The following is a 17,341-nucleotide window of genomic DNA, read 5'->3' as shown; positions in this document are numbered from 1 at the left end:
GACACAGAGGATTAGAGAAATAGAGCAATAAATTGAAAGGAAGATAAAGTGAATGATATGGGAAGTATTGTGCAATATAGAGTCAACAGGGGAGACATGTGTGGTTTGATAAAAGTTTTAAGGAGAGGAAATGTACTGATCCAAAGGCATGAAGAAGACAGAGGTAACGATAGGCCCCAAGTTGCCAAGAGGAACCTCATAAACCATGATGAAGCATGTAGGGCCAAACAGAAAAAGGTTTGGAGGAATGTACTCAGCCAGTAAAGGACAAGACTACCATAATGCTTAATTAACCAAAATGCATCTGGAACAAAGAGTTTCAAATAACTAACATTTCCGGTTATGTAACTTTGCTTTTTTTCACAACCCACAGTTTACGCTATGGTTGAAAATGTTTCTCAGACATGGTAGTCTATTTTACGAAGACTTGAGGCCAGTCAGGATATTTCTGTTCCAGTCCCACTTTTGTCACACACCAGCTCTTTGCCCTCAACAAAGTCACCTTATCTCTCAGGACCTTACCACCATGTCTGTAAAACTAAGGGCATCCCAGCTTTATATGAAGGAATTACTTGAGGCTCTTGTTTAAAAAAAACAAATTCCCAGCCCCGACCTTACAGCCACTGAACCAGGCGTCCAGAGGAAGCTCTAGGAACATCACATCTGCTTCTTGTCACCTGAAAAGTTTGTAAGTTCTCACTACGTGATCTCTAAAGTCTCTTCTACTGATGATTACCTTCAATGATTCAGCTTTCTTACTGTAGTAACCTCAGAATTTCTAAACCAACAGAATTTCTGTTTGATGGACCAGGAATCACTGAAAATATTATAAACATTGTAAGGATCTGTAGCTTTCCATGGAGAAAGGACAGAAGAACGAAGAATGGGTAAATGCACTAACCCTGATTATCACCTTTTAAATATAAAATAGAATAGACGAGCTCTCTGATTCAGCTTTAAAATTTTTATTTGCCATAAAAAATACTCTATATCCAATGTACCCGTATTACAAATAAAAGTCTTGGCATCAAAAACAGAAAATAGTAGATGAGGCTATTTCCTATGGACAGGAAAAGGAAAACATCACTGAAAGTGTAGGAACTTCACATCCACCCAGAAGCTTTCCTAGTAAAATAACAATTATCCAGCTGGTCTGGGGTAGAGCGTGGGTTTTCCTCCCTAACATTTTAGAATATAATTTATTATCCACTATTCATGGCCCAAAATCAAAGGAGGCATCCCTATACTATTGAGTTTAAGCTTAATGTTATGGATTTCATGAAAGAACAGGATTATGATCTTGTAGAGCTATGAGAGCTTAATTTTCTAGTAACAGAAAAAACAAAACAAAACAAAAAAAGGAAACCAAGAAAAGCCGAAAATGTCCAGAAATGACAAACGTAATAATATATTTTCTAAAATTAACTCGAATTTGTGTATGACATAAAATACTTAAATATTTTTTTTCCTGATGATTGACCTTGAATAATTGAAGCCCATCATATACTCCCATTCACTGTATTCATCTATAGATCTTATTTAAAGGGCCAGAGCATGCAGTTGTGAAGTTCGTGTACTACACACGGGTACCAAGTTGAGGAGGTGAGTGGTGACTAAGATCCACTCCAAGTTGTGCTTTCAGGTGTCATCAGTGTATCCCCCCTACCACTCCCTTCAGTCCCAAGGAGTATCTCCTGGCTTGAACGAAGGCACTGTCTGTCTGCAAAGTCAAGCAGTGCTATGGCGCTCTTTCCAGTGGAGATAGTGCCTTTCTCTACTTGTCACATCAGCTAGCAGGGACCATGCTTATATGGGCTAATTATCATATAGGACAGCAGTGGCCATGTAGGCTTGCAGCGACTGTTTATATACTAGCAAATGTAGTATTTGACCTTTCCAAGATGTTTATGAGGACAGATTTAATTTGGTGAGTTCTGATGAGCCAAGATTTTACTATGGCATAATGGCTAATGGGGCAATAATTGATGGCGGTTTTCTAAAAATGTTCGGTTCTTTCTAACTGAAGGTTATGGTCACTTACAACTTTTGGGAACCCAGGGATATGGCTCGTTGGAGACTCTTCTTGAAAAATAGTGTCACACATTTGGAAGGAAATGAAAAAGAATTGTTTTCCATAAAAGCTACAATGAGACCTCTACAAATTGCAGTTGTCAGCTTAACTTTGATTCCTGATGAAAAGAGTGAGGGCGGATCATTAATTATTTTGCAGGTCTGAGTGGATCAATATTTCAATGTGTGTCAGTAACATTAGATGGATATTTTAAAAAGCATAGTATCAGAATCTAAATATAGGAGTATTACATAAACTAGAAAGATATTTTCTTTAGTGGTCCATTAATAATGCTGATTATAGAAAAAGATTTTCTTTATTGGTCCATTAATAATGCTGATTATTATTAATGGACCACTAAAAGAGTAGAGTAGACCCAGCAACATAATGTCTTTGTAAAGTGGCTAAGACCTGAAAAAGTCAACGTAATTCCAACAAGACTGCTTAGATGACTAAATCACACATATTTGGTGTGACTTGGTGTAACTTCAGGGACATAATAAAGGCTCCCACCTCCCTCCCTGCCCGGCCCTCCCTCAATACTTCTTATATTTGTTTGATGATGCCTCATGGTCTAAGATTCATATTCTGTTCTTCGACTTAAAGGTCTGTCTGCTGCTAAAATGCAAATACTTCTGAGCTGGGAAAAACATTCCATAGGCATTATGGGTTCTTTCAGAGAGCACAGAGAGTACACTGATAGGGGGAAGAATATAAGGGACTCCAGAAGTTAGGGAGAGTGGAATTAACTCTGCTTCAGGGATCAAAATAACTTCATGTAATTAGCTCTGCATAAGAAATGGTCATTTAACTTCCAGATGAGTAGGGATCCGCTTTGATCCATCCATCCCTAATGAGCCATGTTTACTTGGAGAAGTCACAAGCTTCTGCACTCTCCAGTTTCCTCCTCAACCTATATTTAAGTGCCTAGTACATGGAAGACATTATTTTAAATAAAATCATGATGATATTCTAGGATTCTTATGAGAAATGAATGCGGTAATCTTACAAAGTGCTTGGTCTGTACCTGGCACAGAGTAAGAAAAATCTTACAGAGTAAGCAAGCATAAGAACGATCCCTTAAATCTGTAAATCCCTGCACAGTTTACAAAGCACTTTCACGTCTGTTTTCTCCTTAAGCATCTCTGTGGGTGACACTAGCCAGATATTTAGTGTCCCATTTCATAGATGAAGAAACTAAATGAAACTCAGCACAATTCACTTGCTTGGTTGTGCTTCCTACTGAAGAAGATGGCCGGCCAAAATGTGGGAAGTTGGCTACATTTTGTACTTTGCACTTATTACTCATCCCTGTTTTATAGATGGAGAAACACAGTGAGGCTTAGAGAGACTTTGATTTTCTTTTCTGAATCTCGTAGGAAAAAAGATGCTTTTAAGAAAAGTATTAGTTGGCCAAATCCTTGTACCTATTGGTAAAGGGGTTAAAAGAGTTACTTGACATGAAGAAGAGAATGTTGGATAATTTGATCTCCAGTAGATTAAAGTTATCGTAAAGGTCTTGTTGCTCTTTACTTTCACTTAGGTATTGGGAAATTAAGGAGGAAAGATGTAGGCTGGAAATAAGAAAATATTTGACCGAACAAAGTTCCTTAAAGTTTGAGAAAGCCTACCAGTACATTTTTTAATCTCTTTCACTAGATATATTTAGGAATCTTGGATGGTCATATTCAGAGGTGGAAAGCTTAACCAGGAAGTATCTTGAAATGACCTCTTCCAAATATGGTTGTTTGATTCAGCAGACATTTAGATGACTTAGTGTAGAAGAGGAAAATATTTCCTTTAAGAGCAGCAAAAATGAAATGAAAATATTTTAAACATTCCCATTGGACACTGAGACTATGTCCTATCCTCCCAATTGAAAAAAACTTCTTCCATTGGTCAGACTATTCCAACCTTTCATTGGCTGCCTGGGAATAAAAGCATTTGTCACCAGGGCAGGACAGTAGGTCCCTCTAAAGGATTTTCAACTCTTTACCAATCTGGAAGACTCCGGGAATAAGGATTGCTGATATATTGGTTGTTAAAAGCATGCATGCCTTCTATAGGTCTTAAAATTTTGGTTCAAATGAAAACCTTCCTAGAATGACATGAAAATCAAAACTCACTTATTATGGTGTGTAACCTTGCCTAATTTTTGTTTTTAAATTCAGTAAAATACCATATGTGCCTGTCAACTTGATGTGTATGTATGAAAAAGCTCATCCATCCTTGGAACATGGCCTTTTGGGAGATAAGAAACAGAGATAACTTCTTAGACTAAGGCTAGGACCAAGTCTAGGGGAGTAGGTTGAGTTAGCGGAAATACAACTGCCTTCTATTTTATGGATATTGTCTGGACACTGCAATTATAGAAGGCATTGAGTTATTTTAATGATCTGCTGTGGTCAGGAAATTGTTTTTTTCCCCTTTGACTCAAATGATCTTTAGCTATATCATGACATTAAACATTACCAGACAGCAAATGAATTTGGACTAAAAAAAAATCAATGTCATTAAAAAAAGGTAGAGTTTTCTAGAATAAAGTACACTAAAAATATGTAACAACAAGTGCAATCTTTGATTGGATCCTGGTTTTTCCCAAATGACTATAACTTTTCTGTGACTTTGAAAAATTTCAAAGTAAAAAAGTTGAGGGAAACCTCCTAAAATTCCAGCACCATTTCTTTAAAAAGTTATCTGGGATGATATTTTTGGGATAACTCCAAGGAAACTACCTTAAAACTTGTTTAATAAGAAGTAGGATTATAGCTCTGTACATTTTTGGTAAAGTATTTGGCATGATGCCTTATGGGAGCTCAAATAATATTTTCTTAAGGGCTAAAATTTAAAACAGAGAAACTTACAAAAGGAGAAGATACAGTTCCAGGTTATGAAACATGTTCATCGGCCTAATGCTGTAATTGCAACTTCTTTGTAGTTCATAGTATATTATTTTCATTAGTCCCCAAGCAGAGAGTTGAGTCACCAAAATAAATGTGCAGGAATTATGCACGCAGAGTTTGCTACTGAGCAGTCTGATATATGACACCCTCTGTCCTATGGCTGCGGGTGTGCCTCCAGCTTTTCCAAGCCAAAAGCAGAGCCCAAGATTAGAGCAAAATGTATTTTAGGGTGTGTTTTTGCAGGTACTGATTGGGACACAAAAACAAATACAGGAGTGATTAAATGCTGAGAACAAAGTGGAAACTTCACTGGGAAAGGGTGCAATACCGGTAGGAGATGCTTAAGTTAACTCGAATGCAGTGACCCTGTCAGTTTTACCACTGAGTGTGTACACACAGGGCGTGTATGGGGATAGCCTCACGAGATGAGAAGAGGACTTGGAGGTGTCTTGGGGAAGGGGGAGATCTTGGAAGATTGGGAATTCTTCTGGACCTCAAGAAGGAATGATGAAAACATAGAGAAACGATCCAAGGCCGATGAACAAGCTGGTCCTGATACTCGTGATTTAAAGGAGATCTGTTCCCCTCCTTCCCTTTGCGGAACCAGCACTAAGTAGGAGTCCTCAAACTGCTCCATCACTCCCTGCGATTTGCTGTCCGGACACTCTCTTGCTGCATCCCGGAATCCGTGTTGAACTCTTCTCTGGTGGAGGGGTGCATTGCCAGCCGCTCTGGGACCCCCCACATGGCCGGCAGCACCCCCCCGCCCCCGGTCTTACATTCGCCCAGAGTGCGGCGTAGGGGGAGGGTAAGAGAGCCAACTCGCGGAAAACTTCCTCGTGGGAGATGAGTGGAGTCTTCGGGCTTCCCCAGTCCTCCTGCTCAGGGCCACTGGTCCTTCATTAAAGTGGCGCTGCAAAGATTGCAGATTCCAAGCTGCGGAGACCCCGGGCTTTCCGCAGCCACGTCTCCCCGGCGAAGATCCGCGCTCTTTCCCACCGGACGCGCGGGGGCCGCCGCCGCGGTCGGTCGCTGGGACTGCTGGCGGGGCTTGGCCAGTGCAGGGAGACTTTGCGCCACTGTGCTTTGTTTTCCTGCCGCAGGAACCCGAGAGCGGCTCTTTCTACCAGACTTAACCTGCCCGCTGCAATAGCCATGGAAGTTGCCGCGGCACAGAGCGAGAGGGGACCGCTTGGAGCTGCACCATTTTTGGATGTTTTTTCTCTACACAAACCACTTCCTGCCTCCTTGGGGTAAGTGGAATCTAGTTTGTAACGACGACCGCGTAGAATTGCAGCTGATGGGAGGGGACAGAAGTAGTGCAAAGGGTTAATGCGCTAAGTTGTTTTTCTTGGGACGGGGGCTCTCCCCCTTACCTACTCTGCCTCCCTCCTTCCCCCCGCCCCCCCTCCCCGCCCCCGCTCCCCTTTCGGCAACGGTCAGTTCCAGATTCTATGCAGTTTAGGAGTTGGACTTGATTTAGGCCAGTTGGAAGTGGGGGGTGCTGGGATGAATTAATTACTTAATTTTTGGTGGATCCCCCCCACCCCCCACACACATCTTGTCTTTGTTTACATTCTGAGAAGGGAGAATTAAAGTGTAGGTTGAAAGCCCCAGAGGTTGGCGGGGTGGGGGGTGGGGAGGCGAGGCATCTATTGATTTAGCAGAGAGAGGATCCTAGGCGCCAATGACTAGTGCAAGTTATTAACTCGCAGGAAGACTCCAGACCCATGATCCTGCTCCCTCACCCCAATAGGTCCATCCTAAACCTCCCAGCCTCCAAATAGTCATCCTGCTGATGCTTTTCTGGGGAAGGTTTTCCAGGTCCCAATATAAATTCTAAGAAAAACTGCAAACTGTCTTTGTACACAAGGGATGCTCAATAAATGTTTGTTGATTGGCTGAATGATGTATCCTGGGGCTGTATTTTGTGCCATAGAAATTTGCCCGAGGCAGGAACTAATTCCCTAATATAGACCCCAGAGCACCAGTTTAGTCCAATTCATTTTACAAAAGAGGGGCTGGAATCTTAGGTGATATAGTATCTAGATCATCATTACTCAAAAGAACCCACATGACAGCTTCAGGGTCAGATTCATGGATCCAGGGACCAGAGGAGCTCACTTGGGTTTGAATCTCTTTGTTGTGACCTTGGGCAAGTTACTTCTCTGAGCTTTGATCTTCTTACCTATAAAATGGGACCATTGAGAGCTTCCACGAAGGGAAGCTGTAGGGAAGAAGAATGAAGAGAAGAATGAGAAGGTGAGGGGGGCATTTTGATAAATGTCAGTCTTACCTCCCCATCTTCAGAGGATTCAGGAGAGAGAGAACCTTTCTCTGTGGACACCTCTCTGACTTGGAAGCAGGTAAAAACATGGCATTGCATCCATTGGGCTGAGGCCCGCCTGTCAGCAAGCAGCTAAGGAGGAGGGGGCAGAGTGAGGCTCTGGAGGCTTCCTCAGGAGCTTGGAAGCCCCTTTAGGGTTTTGGAGCAGAATTTACATACACACTGGTGTCCCTGTTGATGTGGCTGGAGAAGCAAAAATTCCTTGAGGGTCTCATTTCCATGTCCCATCCATCTTCTCAGCCTCCTAGTAGAGAGCAAAGTGTGGAAACAGAGCCCCAGTGAAGGTGGCTTGGAAGAGCCTGGGAGGGGGGGGACCTGAGCCTGCCCAAAGGGCTGAGGAGTCAGGGTGGTGCCTGAATGGGGTCTGCAGTCCTGGAAGCCTGTAGGACCAGTGACCAAGCATTTACCAACCTTTCCCACAGATGACAGTGGACCTCCGTGGACTCAGAAAGCTGGACATGACAGTGAGGGGTAGATGATGAGAAAGATGCTGCTGACACAGGGCTCCTCAGAAGCCTGCGGATGTCCTAGGGTGGCATGCAGTTCAGAGAGCAACTCCTAGTGTGGGGGTTTCGGGCCACAGCAGGCAGGCTCAGAAGGAGCTGGGCGGTTACTTTCTCTTTCACAAGTAAAGGCAATAACAATGTAATCGGACCTCATGGCACCAGACAGTAAGCTCCAGGCACTCAAGGTCTCTCTGCCTATCTTGTTCTTTGCCATATAACCAGCACCTAGTGTGGCGATGGAACATAGAAGTTCAAGATTATATATAGGGAATGGATAGTAACTTAAACTACTTCCGTCCAACATCGCTTTATGCAATTCGTGCCTTCATTTAGCAAGTATTTCTTGAGCATCTACTATGTACAAGGCTTCGTTGCTAGGCATCCAAAGTAATTTGTAAACATTGTTTATATCGGTACTTCCACTGGCTAATCCAAGACCATCTCAGCCCACCAGGTTCTTCTGGAGACTGAGGTCCCATCGCAAGCCCTGTGCAGCTTCAGGCGGGGGCAGCGAGAGCGGGGGTAGGGAGGAGTGCCAGGTCGAGCCTCTTTCTGGGAGCATGCCTGGTGGCCCTATGCTCCGGTACCTGCTGGGCCCTCGGACTCCTGGGGCCGCCACTTCGCGGAGCTGCCAGGTCTTGGCAACCCTGCTCTCCTCTGGGGCCGCCGCGCCTCTCTCTAGCCTCGTCCCCGGCCTCCTAACAGCGGCCTCAGCCCGGCTGCAGGTAGCTGGGGAAGGGACCGGGCTGAGCCTGGGGAATGAGCTTCCCGGGGCGGGGAGAGCGCAGCCGATGTGGAGCGGTCCCAGAACAAAAGGCTCATGGCTGGCACCGGCCTCCTCGGAATGCGCTGGGGACGTGGGTTCGGAGCACAGGGGCAGGAGGGGACGGGGGTGAAAAAATGAAGTGAGAAAAGAAGGGGGTGCGCCCAAGGTGGGAGTGGTGACAGGAGGTCACCCCCGAGGCAGGGGTCTGCCGCGAGGCCGCCAGGGCTCTTCCTCCGCCTCCTGCAGAGCCTTCCAGGCAGCCAAGCGTGTCTCCGGCTGCAACTCCACCGAGCGCGCCGCGGCCGCTTCCACGGCTGTGCGCCCGCCCGCCGGCCGCGCCAGTAAGTAGCCGCGCGCCCGGCGCCCGCACCCCGCCCCGCCGCGGCTTCCCGGACGCATTGCCGGTCGCTCCCCGCCGCTCGGTGGGCGAGTCCGCAGGCGGCCGCTGCCCGGAGCCGGGCGCCAGTGGCGGAGAGCGCCAACCCCGGCCGGTCGCCTCCACCCACTGCGCGCTCTCCCGCCGCGCCGCGGCTTCTGCGGCGCAAAGCGGGGAGGGTCGTCCTCGCCGCGCGCTCCCCGAGTGCCGCGCCACCTCTACGTCCAATGGCTTTCGTGGGGTGGAGAGTGGGGGGCGTCGCCAGCGGGCGAGGAGCCACAGCCAGGGTGGGGCGTGTGCGCTCTGCACCGCGCAGCCAGGCTGACGTGCCCGCCAGAGCGCGCGCCCGGACGAGAGAGTGTGTGTGTGTGTGTGTGCGCGCGCGCGCGGGAGTGTGTGCGCACACGCCTTCGTGGGGCTGGAGTGACACTGCGGTGGGCTTCTCCCTCGCTCCGGCCCACGGGCTGCTCAGCCCCCCACCCCGCAACCTGCCCGCACCGCAGTTGGGAACCAGCTTGGCTCTTCCATCCTCCGGGGCCTCCCTCTCCACCCACTCATCGTCAATCTTACTTTTCTTTTTACCCGGGCAGGGGGTGGGGGGGCTGCTGCCGGCCACCCCTCAACCGGTGCAAACACCCAAGCCGTTTCCAGTTCTCTCCTAAGCCAGTATTTTCCACTTCTCTTTCTCTGGGGTTTCTCCACGAACCAGTCCGAGGCTCCCCCCATCCTTGGAAATTGTTTTGTTGGACCGCTGTACTGAGGCGTGTAAAGCTTGCGGACTTTATTATTATTTCGATTCTTTTCATTTCCTCCCATCTGGGCAACGGAGCAATGAAATTTCCAATCGAGACTCCAAGAAAACAGGTGAACTGGGATCCTAAAGGTTGGTATTTCCTACTTTCGGCCGCCCTCGCCCTGCCTCCCTCCGCGGCGTGCGCGCGCTGCCGTGAGTGGAACCACTCTGGCTCCTGGCAGCGTGTGTCCTGAGGCAGGAAAATGCGCCTCGGAACTGCAGCGCGGTGGGAAGAGGGCGGAGGCAGCGTGGGTTCCAAACCCAGAGAGTGTTGTCATTATCACATAGTCATTGTCTCTCACGGATCGTTTCAAAATCTAAAGATACAACAAGCCGGCTGTTTGGCTTGAAATTGCACCAAGTGTCGGTATTTGCTTTTGACTTTGTGTGTGTGTGTGTGTGTGTGTGTGTGTGTGTGTGTGTGTGTCCTTTGTTTCTGGTGATCTTTGTCTCTCTGACGCCTGGGTGGGGTGCCTCCCCCTGGACCTGGGGCTGCGCTGTCTGCCCAGGGCGTCCGCAATGGGAAAGGTTTCCTGGCAGCAAGTGGGGTTCAGATCTGCAGCAACAGTCTCTGGAGGTGGCCCTTCTTGCTGGGTGTGCGGAGTAATGGAGCCCAAGGGGCCTTCTGAGTCTTGGCTCGATATTATTACCAAACCAGGCAGCTAGTTTGGCTCCCAGGGAGCAGAAGGGGGTGTGGGGAGTGGTTCGTGAGAAGGGTGGGGCTGGCAAGGGCTGGGGAGGAGGCACTCAGTGTACCTGCCTGCGCAGTAGTGTCGTTTACAGTCTCCTAAAAATGTTGGACGGCATTCCCTCCCTGCAAAAGGGAGCAACTGAGACAGATTTGTGTGTGCCACCGTGTCTGTAATTAGCGGACAGATGTTAAGGTTCCTCCTGAGATCAGTATGGGAGCAGAATAAGTTGAAAGGTGTCCAGTGTTGACAAGAATGCCACTTCGCATTTCTCTTCTCGTCTGAAAACCGAGTCCAGCTAGGACAAGCCTCTGTGTGTTTTGGGGTTGAAATTTGTTCCTGTGATTGGGATCTTTTGATTTTTAACACCAATGGTTGTAAATGTAGATGGTACTTGCGTGCTTTTGTGTGAGTTTAGGATTCTTTACTAGTGTATTTTTTTCTTTTCTATAGACTGGAAAAGAGAAAACCCTTTCATTTGTTAAGTAAATGTCTTATGAATTGACTGGCTATTGAAGAGAGAGTGAAGAGATATTGCCTACTTTCAACACTGAGGCTGTTATACCTTAAATAGAACCCGCATCTTCTCTTTTGTCTCTAGATTTCTGGAATTATGGAAATATGCCTTAGCTTTCCCCCACCCCCCCAATCCTGGCAAAGCGTATTTATTAAATACCTACTACATACCAACTGCTGTCCCAGGTACTGGAGATACAGTCAGAATAGCACAGACAAAAGCTCTGCCTTCTTGGAGTTTATAGTGAGGGAGACAGACCTAAATCAGTCATTGAACAGAGGAGTGGATGATTACAAGTTTATGTATGTCCCATGAAGGAGAGCATCAGGGTTTTAAGAAAGTGATGGAAGAGATAGAGAATGATCAGGGGAGGTGGGAGGTCGGGAAAAGGAGACAGACACTTGTAGTGAGACCTGGAGGATATGTAGGGAGTAATTTGCTAATGAGGAGAACTGTTGCAGAAGAGGGAATGGCATGTACAAAGGCCCTGTGGCAGAAGGAGCGTGCGTATTTGAGGAACTGAAAGGAAATTTCTATGGCTGGAGCAGAGAGCAAGGGAGCATGTGTTTGGAGGTGTCGCTGAAGGATCTATAGGATCGGACCCCAAAGCCTCGTGTTGTTGCAGGTAGGGTGGAATTGTAGGGTGTGGGAGGAGTGTAGTCTTCGTCTTAAGCCACGGAAGGCTTTCAAGCTGAGGAGTGACGTGATCTGAACTTAGTTTTGAAACAAGTGCTGTGTGGCTCTCGTGGATGTGAGCAACCAGATACGCTGGTGGCACGGACCAGGATTGGAGAAGTGGATGGCGTAGGGAGTGACGAAGGATGTGACATCCGCAGGCTTTTAGTGAAGAACTCGTAGGGGTGGAGGAATCGGAATGGCTGGGACAGCAGCCAAAGTGGGACTGAACAGGCGCGCAAGTTCAGTCTAGGGTTCGCCGAGTGGGAGATGTCTCTGTGTCACTCGGGAAGTGGGCAGTTGTCTAAAAAAATCACGTGGGGATTTTCAAGGGACTCCGACAGGGAGGGCTGTGGGGTTAACTTTGTGAAGCTTGCCTTGGCTTTTAAAACACATTCCTATATGATCATCATTTTGCATATTTATGTCACAGTGTGTTTATCAGCCTGACACAGTGAAGAAGCATGCAAGTAGCATCTATAGTTACAACTGTTGGTGCTAAAAATAAAAAGACTAATAAAAATAACAACGCTTAATGAGCAATCATTGCATGCCAGGTGTTTCATGTAGATTATTTTATTTAGTCATTCTCATGATACTTATCTCATAATACTTACCTGATGGTTTAAGTGGTGCTGTCCCCGTTTGGCACTTGATTGCCATAGGATACCACTATGCTGCCTTCCAGTAGGGTGCTCGGACTTCATGCGTGATTGTTCTGGAAGGAGGGGACGCCTTAACTGGAGCGAAGGCAGAGGAGAGTAAGAATGAGGGTGACACATCTCACACCTGTGTAGAACTATGTGCCATGCACTCTCTAGTGCTTTACATACATTAAATAAATGAGTTATTAATTAATTATTATTTAATTGGAAGATTAATTTATTTAATCATCTTTATTTAATCTTAGGAGGAAGATGCTGTCCTAATTTGATAGTTGAGGGAATTGAGGAAAGAGGGGTTGAGTACCTTGCCCAAGGTCACACAGGTGGTAGGTGGCGGGGTTGGACTAGGACACAGGGTCTTAAACACCCTTTGAATCTACCTCTTAAGTTATTGGGACCTCCGGCTCTTGCCCTGTGAGGTTCCCAGAGCTCAGGGACTGGAGAAGCCCAGTCAGGAGCTGGGAGGAGGGTAGAGAGGAAGAGGAGGTGGGGAGTGGACGGAGGTAGCAAATCAGCCGTTTCCCACAGTTCCTTTCTCCGCCAACCCCTCTAACTGGCTAGCGTCTCTACTCCTTCCTCTGGCGGGCTCGTCACTGACTACTGGACAGACTTTGGGTCTGCTCCTTTGGGTTAGTGTTTGCACAGACCGGTGTGTTTAGCAAGGCAAAGATAAAGGGGAACCTGGCGTTACAGGAGGAAAGTGAAGGGACAGTTCACGTCGACCGTGGGATTTGAGTGTTTTCAAACCTTTAGGTGGAGGCGCTCACAGATCGTGGAAGGAAGTCGTAATTGTGATGTTTTGCTTACAGCCCCGTTACCTGACAATTTAATAGCACAAAATGAAGGTGGATTGAGAACAGATTGGTTTTGATTGCACTTGGGAGAATTATGCAAAGCACTGTCGAGAGGTTTATGTATGAAAATAAGACCTAAAGGTAAAATGATTATTCTCTGGTGAGCTCTGGCCTTTCTCCATATTTATAAAGCTAAACCTTTAACAAATAGTTACTTTTTGCGCAGTACTTACACAAAAGTAGATTGGCACTAAGTTTTTTGCTTTCATGGCAGGATTCATATGTATTTTAAATTACTGGGATCACTTGTTGATAATTTTCTGCTGATAATTGAGATCGGTTTGTTGCTTTTATGTATGTCAAGGGCTTTTAAAAACCAGTAAATTAGCAAACAGTATTTCCACGATTTGAGGCAAGTGTAAAAAACTCTGAATTTTGGGGCAAAAAGAATCAGTATCTAGAAGAAACTGTAGCAATCGTTAGCTGTGTGACTTTGGGCTGCTCACTTAGCCTCTCCAGACTTTACTTTTCTCCCACATGCAAGGGGGCCATTGACATGACCTCTTTGACCCCACCTCTTCAACTTCCCCCTTGATCTGACCTTTGGGCTACTTGGCTTCCTTTTGTTCCTCAAATAGAGCACACTTGTTCCTGTCTCAGGGTCTTTGCACTTGTACTTCCCGGAGCTTATAGTGCAAGTTTGCATGGCTGACTCCTTTCCATTCTTTGAATCTCAGCTCAAATGTCAGCTCATTAGCAAAGGGCTTCCTTGTCCCATCTGAGGACCTCTCCTTTCGTTCCCCATGCCAGTCACTCTCTATTATGGCACCTGCTCAACTGTCTTCCTGGCACTTGCCACGACCTGAAACCATCTTACTTACTCATGTGTCACATTCGATGGCAGCCTTCCTTGCTAGCATGTGAGCTTTTGTCTTGTTGACTATCGTGACCCCAGTACCCAGGGAAGCACCTGCCACAGAGTAGACACCCAGTAACCTTTTGCCGAATGAAGGGATGGATGATGGGATGGATTGGATAGGTTCTCTAAGGCTTCATGCATCATAAAAATTTCAGGACTCCTCTAAGCTACAAATAGCAAAGAACAAATACGGAGAAGGGAAGAGTAATCCCAAATAATGGGGTATCAGAAAGGACACCAATGTCCCCTGATGCCTCTATTAGACTGTTTTCCTTCTGTTCTCCTGTTCACCAGGGGTGAAAAGGTTGGTTGGAGTGAGGTGGGGGTGGTGGGTAAACTGACAAAAATATAGCTGGTCTAATTAATAATTTGGTTCATGTTGGCCATTGGTCTGTAGCTCTTTTTAGATATTTAAATCCATTTAAGAAAGAAGCAAAGCTCCAGAGCTGCATTTGGATTTTTTTTTTAAACTGCATTTTTAGTGCATACTTGAATGTAAAATTCCAGAGAGGTCTGTATCGTACGTGTGTATTACCTTTCAGTTTATAGAACACATTTTACAAATTATCTCACTTGTTCTTCCAACAGCCCTATTTTTTGTCAGTACCGAAGTTTTAGATTTACTCATGGGAATAGAAAGAGTAAATGACTTATTTGGGGCCCAAGGCTGCAAACAGGCAGAACCGGGGCCAACCCAGGCCTTTTGAGACTTACATCCAGAGCGATTTCTCTAAAGCTTTCCTCCTTTCCAGACTCTTTGACCCTTCCACATTTTCCCATTCCTCCTTCTCCAAAAGTGTATTCAGAGGTTTCTCTGAGAGATTTAGAGGAAAAAGATCTTGAGTGATCCATGAGTCCTTAGTTGATTGCTGTTTCCTGCAGGTGGTACTTGCACTGGTGACAGACTTCATCCTGGGAGTTCTGGTGAAGACTCTCAGCTCTCATTTCTCTGCTGGCTAAAAAGAAATTTCAGTCTCTTGTGAATGTGAGCCATGTTCCACTTGCGAGGTCACTTGACTGCTTTCTTTATTAATGTGTTTCCAAACTCATTTGTATGGCTTAGATTTTTCTGGAAAGGAAATAATCGATTTTGATTTAATATCCAACTTTCAGAAGATCAGCTTTTCAAATGAGATTATTAATGTGCCCAAATCACCACAATTATCCTAGAAAGTAAAGAGGAAAGTTGTTCCAAAGATGGTCCGAGCCAAGATTTGGTTCAGACTTCTTTTCCAGCAGTGTCTGAGGGAGTGTAATCATCCTTCGGCGAATTGCAATGATTTCTGAGAAGAATTAAGACTGGGCAGGATGACTTTGTTGTTCCATCTTGTTTTCAAAACATCTTTGCTTTAGCTCTGTCTTAGTCTGCTGGGACTGTCATAACAAAATACCATAGGTGGGGTGGCAAACAACAGAAATTCCTTTTTTCACAGTTCTGGAGACTGGAAGTCCAAGATCAAGGGTTAGTAGGGTTGCTGTCTGTGGAAGACTCTTCTTGGGTACAGATGGCCACCTTGCAATGCTCTCACATGGTGGAAGGTGCTCTGATGTCTCTTCCTCTTCTTAAAGGGCACCAGCCCCATTGACTAGAACCCTACCCTTATTACTTCATTTAACCTTAATTACCCCCAAAAGACCCTATTTCTGACATAGTCACCTTGGGGTTTAAGGTTTCAACATATGAGGTTTTTTTTTGGGGGGGGAGTCATAATTCAGTCCATAGCAGAGCATCATCTTAAATCACATGCATTTAAAAAAATACAATTTATATCTTGCCCCAAATTGGGAAACTTCAATCACAACTTCAATACAGAGCGTATCTAATATAAACAGAGCTAGGGGCCCACTGTTGGCAAGAAAACTCTTTTTTGAGATAGTGGATTCTGTTTACTTTTAGTCCATAGAGAATTGGAGAGAGTGTTTAATTATAAAATGGATTGAAACTATTTTCCTGATAGCCAATGAGGAAGTTTCAGTTTGGATAGCTCCTTTGGCTGGAGCAGCAAGGTACATAAAAGTGACCATGTTTTGCCTCAATCAGATTCTGTTCTAAAGGAAATGGACTGGATGATCCAGACAGGGTTAGAGTTGGTTAGAGGCTCAGCTCTGCATGACTTGGTAGTGGAATTTACCTAAATGTGGCACCAGCACCATGTTGGTTACACCCACCTGGCAGATGTTATGGTGGAAAGAAGAAAGATGTTCAAGGTCAACCTGCCCAGTCTTAGTTCTATCCATCGATTATTGAGATTGACAAAAGGATGATGAAGCTCCTCTGGACATCGCTGGAAAAGAAGCCTGAACCACATCTTGGCTCAGGCAATCTTGGAACATTTTCTTTCTCTATGGAGGTCAAAGGGACCATCCACTTTTGGGCTCTGGTCCTAGCGGTACTCTCAGTGGAGACTTAACTGTTTATCTGTGTCAAGCTCTAACTGTTACCCAGAATGGAGAAGCAAAAACCTCATATATATACTTTCTAGAACATTTAATTGTGGTTTGCAGGCAGAGACCAAACATTTTTTTCCCTCATAAATATCTGAGACTGAGTACTATGAATTGAAAATGAAAACTGACTCTCTAATCCTCTATTTAAGGTTGGAGTCAGTGGGGGGGTGGTGAAGGCCTGAACCATTGGCAAGAGAGAGGTGATCAAAATAGAAATTGCATCCTCTTGTTTCTTCATTCCCAGAGCTCGGGATATGGAGAGGGGGAGGCATAAGAGGTTGGGTGAAAGGTCAAGTGGGTAGGCTTTCAGGGGATTCTAGTTTCTATACTACCAATAATGTTGATTCCGTTTTCCATGGAAGGCACTTTAAAGCAGAATAGAATGGTGGGAAAATGTAGAATTTGGAGAATCACCCTCTTCCATACAGAAACCACATGATCACAAAAACTTTACCCCTCCTTCCTTTCTCCCTTCTTTTTTTTTTTTTACCTTTCCTTTATTCATTCTCCTCTCCTCCTCATCCCCTATTCCTACAGAATTCTGATGCCAGTTGCTATCTCATGCAAAAAATCCTAATTTTTTTTAATTCAACTACCTAATGTAGGGTAGTGGTAGCATTTGCAGTTTAAAAAGAGATGGATAAAGAGACAACGTAGCTTTGCTCAAGTGATGAAGAATCTGGCAGTCACAGTGACCTTTGCAGATGAGCTAAAATGAGAATATTTGTAAATCTGGCATACAAGCTAACAACAGTTTTACTACCAGGAAAATGAATTTCTCATGTTTAAGCAGGGTTGTGGATCCCCAAAATAATAACACGTTAAATATTTTAGCAGGATAAAGATAAATAATGTAACCCGCCAAATTTAAT

The 17,341-nt window shown here is 45.4% G+C and overlaps 1 protein-coding gene across 2 annotated transcripts in view; it reads left to right on the top strand.

Annotated features, from left to right (window-relative positions):
- The first annotated feature begins 9,333 nt into the window (after positions 1–9,333).
- Positions 9,334–17,341, top strand: part of KCNK10 (potassium two pore domain channel subfamily K member 10) — a 112,615-nt gene continuing 104,607 nt past the window's right edge. Inside the window, exon 1 of one of the 2 annotated variants that reach the window (XM_016123807.2) lies at positions 9,334–9,852. In XM_016123807.2, the coding sequence (XP_015979293.1) occupies positions 9,801–9,852 (52 nt within the window). In that variant the 5' untranslated portion in view covers positions 9,334–9,800. The remainder of the gene's footprint in view (positions 9,853–17,341) is intronic. The other variant, XM_016123810.2, reaches the window with a different exon arrangement.

The sequence above is a fragment of the Rousettus aegyptiacus genome, unplaced genomic scaffold, assembly GCF_014176215.1.
Source record: "Rousettus aegyptiacus isolate mRouAeg1 unplaced genomic scaffold, mRouAeg1.p scaffold_m13_p_3, whole genome shotgun sequence".
Classification (NCBI taxonomy): domain Eukaryota; kingdom Metazoa; phylum Chordata; class Mammalia; order Chiroptera; family Pteropodidae; genus Rousettus; species Rousettus aegyptiacus.
This window is presented reverse-complemented; position numbering and strand designations above follow the sequence as displayed.